Here is a 6,955-nt window from a genome sequence, read left to right as displayed (position 1 = left end):
ACCAATCCCCAATTAAAACCTGGAGCATTTCTGAGCCTGATTGACACACTGAGAACTTCATGGCACCTTTCAACCTCACCGCCTCTAACACTTCAACATTCATCCTAATGGGCATCCCTGGCCTGGAAGCCGCCTATGTCTGGATTTCCATCCCTTTCACAATGTTCTACATTATTGGCCTGTTGGGAAATGTTATGCTTCTGTATGTTGTAAGCAAAGAGCAGACCCTGCAAAAGCCGATGTACCTGCTGCTCTGCATGCTGGCGCTAACAGACATCGCCCCCCGTCTAAATCTGCTTCCCCATCTCAGGCTGCCCTGATTCCAACAGCACGCTGGTCACCAGTGTCTTCTCCGTGCTCCCCAGCCCTCCCTGGCTCCCACCACCTCTGAGCCGCCCCACGCTCCCCACAACTCCTCCCCTGCTGGGGGTGAGGGGCCTCTAATCACACCTGTAGAGCTTCTCTTGTTACACCCATACTCACTGCAGGGTGCTTCAAAAACTGCTACACGGGAACAACTGGCAATTTGAGAAGTATCCACGTTACATAATGAGAGCGGTAACTATGGGAAATGTGAGGGCCTAGATCAATGCAGCTGTCATGTGCAGGAGCCCCTGAAGGCTGACTGAAAAAGTGCACCACTTGGACAGAGACAGTAAAGAAAGGATGCTCTGGGACCATTTGCCAGCCACTCCTCTTAGTCATTAATAGCAAGGGTTGTACATTTATTCCTCAGCGCAGAGATTTCGTGGCTCAAGTAATTATTTTTCACCTAAAACATTCATCCATGCAGTGCCTCATGGGATCCCTCAGCCTCATGAAATACACAACCAGCGTAACACTTTCAAGGCATCACAGTCTCATGAGATTTTCTCCGCTTGGGGCTAAATTCAACATGGTCATGAATAGAAAAATGCCTTTAGTAATTTCAGGCACTAACTTTCAGGCAAAATGCCATCAGCTGACTCATGGGGACATGTTCATAGATTCCAAGGTGAGTAGGGACTATCGTGATCTTCTTGTCTGTATAATACAGGCCTGAGAATTTCCCCAAGATTATTCCTAGAGCAGATCTTGTAGAGAAACTTCCAAATTAGATTTAAACTTTCTCAGTGATGAAGAACGACCGAGAACCATAGTAAATTGTTCCAGTGGTTAATTACTCTCAAATGCGTGCCTTATTTCCAGTCAGAATTTCTTTAACTTCAACTTCCAGACATCGTATCGTTTTACATTTCTTTATGTTAGGCTCAAAAGCCTATTATTAAATATTTGTTCCCAGTCCTGGTACTTGCAGACTGTTAGCAAATCATCCCAAAACCATCATTGTTGCACTAAATAGATTGAGATCGTTGAGTCTGTCAGTATAAGACAGGTTTTCTAATCTTTTAGTAATTCTTGTGATTCTTCTCTGAATCTTCTACAGTGTATCAACAGCCATCCTTAATAGTGGACACGAGAACTGGACAGAGGATTCCAGCAGCTGTCACATGAGTGCCAAATACAGAGGTAAAATAACTTTGCTCCCTTACCTTGATATCCCCCTCTTTATCATCCCAGGATCACATGGGCTGGTTTGAGCACAGGGTCACACTGGGAGCTCATGTTTAGCTAATTATCCTTTCTCACCCCAAAATCTTCTTCAGAATCATTGTGTTTCTCAAGATAATCCCCAATCGTGTTAGCATCACCTACATTCTTTGTTCCTAGATTAATATATCAACATAGCTTTATTAGAACATGTATTATTTGCTTGGACCCAGTTGACAAACAAATCCAGATTGCTCTGAAACACTGAACTATCCTCTTCATTATTTACCATCCTCCAATTTTTTTGTCATCGTCAAGTCTCATCAATATCCAGGCATGAAAAGGGTAGGCAGATGAAAGTCTCTGCTTACATTTGTCAGTTATCACCTGCCAATTATGTCTCAGGCGAAGCTGGGTGCCTGCAAGAAAGTGCCTCACCAAAAGACACAAGGAAAGTAACAGATGTTCAGACCTGTATGTGACGGGTTGGACCACAGAAACCCCCTTGGGGCTGCCAACTGGTGTGCCAAGACTAATTCTGCTCCTGCTTTCCTGCCCTGCCAGCTTGGGACTTCAGTTCCCTGCCTGGTTTGAACCAGACCCGCTAGCCTGCTGCTACCCCAAACCCAGATCTTAACCACGTCCCCTAACAGCTGTAGGCTAAACTGAAAGCAGCTTAAGAATTGTACCTGTCTTTGACCCTCAGATGCCCAAATCCCAATGGGGTCTAAACGCCAAACGTTTTACTATCTCTAAAGTAGTAACAGACAGAACAAAGTGAATTACCAAGCAAAATAAAACAAAACACGCATGCCTATGCCTAATACAGATAAAATCTCACCCTCACAGATGTTTCAATAAGTTTCTTTCTCAGATTGGACGCCTTTCTAGACTGGGCGCAATCCTTTCCCCTGGTACAGTCCTTGTTCTAGCTCAGGTGGTAACTAGTGGATTTGTCATGACTGCAGCCCCCTTTTTTCTGTTCCACCCCCTTATATGGCTTTGGCACAAGGCTGGAATCTTTTGTCTCCCTGGGTCCCCACCCCTCCTTCTAAATGGAAAAGCACCAGGTTTAAGATGGATTTCAATACCAGGTGACATGGTCACATTTCCTGTGAGACCCCAAGCCTTCATTCCTCGGATCCTGACTCACAGGAAGGCCTGCCTGCAAACAGAGCCATCCACAGTCAGTTGTCCTGGTTAATGGGAGCCATCAAGATTCCAAACCACCATTAATGGCCCACACTTTGCCTCATTACAATAGGCCCTCAGAGTTATATTTCACATTTCTAGTTGCAGATACAAGAGTGATACATTTATACAAATACAATGATCACGCTCATTAGATTATTATAAACTTTGTAATGATACCTTACAAGAGACCTTTTGCATGAAGCATATTTTAGTTACCTTATATTCACACTCATCAGCATATTTTCATAAAATCATATAGAGTGCAACGTCACACTGTATCCCTAAATACTATGACCCTTGTGCCCTTCATGCCCATTCTGTTGAGCACAAGGTCATAGCCCAGCATGATAACGTCTGTTTCCATGGTGGACACTTGGCTCCTCGTGAACATAGATATGGTCTTGTGAGTCAGACCTATGGTCAATCAAGTCCAGTTTCTTGTCTCCGACAGTGACAGCCCCACGTACTGCAGAAGGTGTAAAAAACCCAGTAGTAGGTGGATTGGGTGGGATGAATTGACCATCGAGAGGCTGTGACCCTAACGCCTAACAACTAAAGATTCACTTTTGCTCTGAAACACATGGCTGTATAGGCTTTCAAAAATATTTATTTAGGTCTAACTATTGTCACTGGAAAGTCTCACTATCCATGGAAATGTCCAAACTCTTCCTGCTTCTTGCTTATCTCATATCCTCAACTACCTCTTGTGGTAAGGAGTTCCTCAGTCTGTTTAGGCATTGAGTGAAGAAAGCATTCTTTATCTATCTATTTTGATTTTGCCACATTTCAATTTAATTGAATGTCTACTTGATCTTGTTTTATGAGACAGGGAGACACATTATCGCTCAGCTCTCTACCAGTCAGTATTTTATAGACTTTCCTCATGTTCCTTCTTATTCATCTCCTTTGTAAGGCAACAATCCAAGGCTTTACAACCTCTCTCCATATGCCAGTTTCCCCTGACCCTTGATCATTCTCGTTGCCCTTCCGAGAACCCCCTATTTCTGCAATATCCTGTGTGAGAAGGGTGCACACTACGACACAGAGGAGTCCAGAGGAGGGTGAAACTTGACTGGCTGATCTCATGTGATTGTATTTTCTTTATGATTTCCCAATCCCACTCCTCCTGGATTCGAGTGTTTTGCTGAGTTTCTCTCCATGCTTGCACTGAAAGCAGGGTGTCATATGGCTTGGTTTGCTCCATCTGAGGACTTCTATAGACTTGAGTATAATCCGAATAATAATTATGTCATCTATAAATTTTGGCACCTCACTTCTCGCCCCCCTTTCTTGACTATTAATAACTATAAAATATTTACCTTACTATTTCTTATAAAGTGTGTAACCCCCCTCGCTGTGCTTCTCTCTCTTCACAGGCAGTTTGAACATTTCTGAGCTCAATCGACATACTGAGAAATTCATGGCAGCTTTCAACCTCACGCCCTATGACCCTTCAACATTCATCTTAATGGGCATCCCTGGCCTGGAAGCTGCCCATGTCTGGATTTCCATCCCTTTTGCAATGTTCTACATTATTGGCCTCTTGGAAAATTTCATGCTTCTGTATGTTGTAAGCAAAGAGCTGACGCTGCAAAAGCCGATGTACCTGCTGCTCTGCATGCTGGCGCTGACAGAGATCACCACCTCTACGTCCGTTGTGCCGAAAGCACTGTGCATATTTTGGTTCAATTTGAAAACCATTACTGTGGCTGGCTGCCTCACCCAGTCGTTCTTCCTTCCCATGGTTACTGTTATGCACTCAACTATCCTCATGACAATGGCCTTCGATCGCTACGTTGCCATTTGTAACCCTCTGAGATACACCACCATCCTCACTAAAGGACGAGTAGCTAAACTAGGGCTTCTAGGTTTGATCAAATGCATTCTCTTTGTTCTGCCTCTGCCCTTGCTCCTGACCAGGCTGCAATTCTGTGAGAACCGCATTGTCCCCCACACACACTGCGAACCTATAGCTGTGGCAAAGATATCGTGTGGGGACATCACAGTGAACAGCATATATGGCTTGGTGATACTGTTTCTAGTCATCGGTCTAGACCTGACGCTCATTGCCCTGTCTTATATTCTGATCATCAAGGCCGTCCTCACAATCTCCTCCAACAGAGCCCACCATAAAGCCCTCAACACCTGCATAGCCCATGTCTGCGTGATGCTGACATATTATACTCCCAGCCTCTTCTACCACCTAACACAACGTTTTGTAAAGGACATTGCTCCGCACGTTCACATCATCTTTGCTGACCTCTATCTTCTCATCCCTCCTATACTCAACCCTATCATTTATGGGGTCAAAACCAAAGAGCTTCGTGAGAAATTGTGGAAATACACCTGCAGATGGTGATCACCTGGGCCACTGATTTTAAACCCTTGTGACAAGAGGGGAAAGGCTATCTCCTCCTTAATCAAGGGTGCTCTGTCCCAGTTTGGCTGAGCTCAGCATTGTGGAAGTTCAGTCTGAGAAGTTCCTCACACCGAATATCTTATCACTCCATCACCAAACACAGCTCTCTCCATTGCTGAGTTCCCTCTCTCGGACCAACGGTTGACCTCTTTTTTTGTCACCACCAGCACGCAACCCCCACACAGCCTGTCCCTCAGCCTTTCCGTGGCTCTGACACTTCCAGGTAGCTTTCCCTTAGTCTCTGTGTGAACAAGGATCTTTATCAGTTTGATGAACAGAAGCTGCAATTTGAAGAGAAAAGTAAGAAACTAAAATGTTCAACTTCTTTATCAATTTTACAGTAATCCGGTGACTGAAACATACCTGATTTTCTTTACTTCTAATCTTTCAGGAAACCTGGGGGATAAACCACAGACAGACTGTAACAAACAAATTCAATGCAAAATGTGGTCATTGACTACCGTCACTGAATGGAATTAGAAGTAAACAATATAATTATGCTATTGCTGTTTTTTCATTACAAATGATTTGGGCTACTTCTGGGCTCTGTTTAATGCTACCATTTGCCATGTTTGGTTTGAATCACCTGCCATCCATCAATCGGGATGCAAGCACCAGTACTGGAGTTCTGATTTTGACTGAATTGTCATCTCATAGATGTGTTGCTAATGTGGACAAAATGCTGCTCAGGCTTGTAGCTTTTTTTTTTTAATCAAATCTGTAGTAGGTATGTAACAAAAGCTTTCATTTATTATTTTATGTATAGAGAAATGTGTTAATATAAATAAGTTTGTTTCAAGAAATAGATTGGGCTACTTTCAGGTGAGTTTTTAAGTGTCTTTGATCTACTAATGCAGTGGAAATCTGGCAATGCCAGCCAGATGCAGAAGTGCCAGAGAAGCAGGCCCTAAGGCAGAGCTCAGGGGCTATAGCTGGAGCTGACTAGAACTGTAAGATGGGGCAGCGCAGACCAGATGTGCCAACAGGAGCCAGGGCAGAGCTAGAGTGGGGAACTTTGGGGCCAGAGCCCGTATAGTGGATGCCAACTATGGCGCAAGTAACACTGCACCCGAGAAAAATATGTAGCTGGGGAGAATAAGGTAGGGCAATGGAATGAGACCCCAGGACAGGGAAATGTGGCCTGACAGGAGGGTCTTGAAGGTCAGACATGGGGGGCGGTGACATGAACCCAAAGTGAGGGTGGATCCTTGGAAGAAGGACCCTGCCACCTAATATCTTTGGGCTCTGATGCCTTTCTCTAGAGCTTGGGGGGTGCCAATTGCAGTATCTTGTGGATATCTTCATGATACAAACTCCCTCCCCTAGCCATCTTTAAAAGTGGAATAGCTCACGAGGTCACTTTATCAAAGATCTTCACTGGGCTACCATGTAACACCCTGATAGGATGCACAGAGGCACAGCTTTTGTCTCAGGCTCCCTGCAAACAACTGAATGCAAAAGGCATAATGATATAAATGGGGTATGTGAGTTGGGTGCTCGGCAGTCTAGGTACAATGCTATACCTGTACTATTTGGCTCAGGATGGGGCAAGTTCCTTTGCAAATAGAAGCACTAAAGACTTCAGAGGTTTTTCTTTTTTTAAATTGTAGCTGGGATTGTGGCACATGTGATAGGAAGAGGGCCTGAAACATAAGCCCTTGTAGCAGAGGCCTGGTGTGAGGCCTGCACCTGTAAGACAAAGTTAAGTGTGAGGAAGAGGATCACTCACAGAGTCTGGCAAGAACAGAGCTGATATTGCAGAAAGACATGCTCCGAAGTAGTTACGTATAAGAATATAGACACAGACACATT

The 6,955-nt window shown here is 44.3% G+C and overlaps 1 protein-coding gene across 1 annotated transcript; it reads left to right on the top strand.

Moving 5' to 3' along the window:
• Positions 1 to 1,431: 1,431 nt before the first annotated feature.
• Positions 1,432 to 5,083, top strand: LOC141977147 (olfactory receptor 52K2-like). Its single transcript, XM_074938520.1, has 2 exons — positions 1,432 to 1,509; positions 4,101 to 5,083. The coding sequence occupies exons 1-2, from the start codon at positions 1,491 to 1,493 to the stop codon at positions 5,081 to 5,083; spliced, it is 1,002 nt and encodes a 333-aa protein (XP_074794621.1). The 5' UTR covers positions 1,432 to 1,490.
• Positions 5,084 to 6,955: the final 1,872 nt, after the last annotated feature.

Source organism: Natator depressus, chromosome 1 (assembly GCF_965152275.1).
Source record: "Natator depressus isolate rNatDep1 chromosome 1, rNatDep2.hap1, whole genome shotgun sequence".
Lineage (NCBI taxonomy): Eukaryota > Metazoa > Chordata > Testudines > Cheloniidae > Natator > Natator depressus.
The sequence above is the reverse complement of the archived record's forward strand: the minus strand, read 5'-3'. Positions and strand labels throughout refer to the sequence as shown.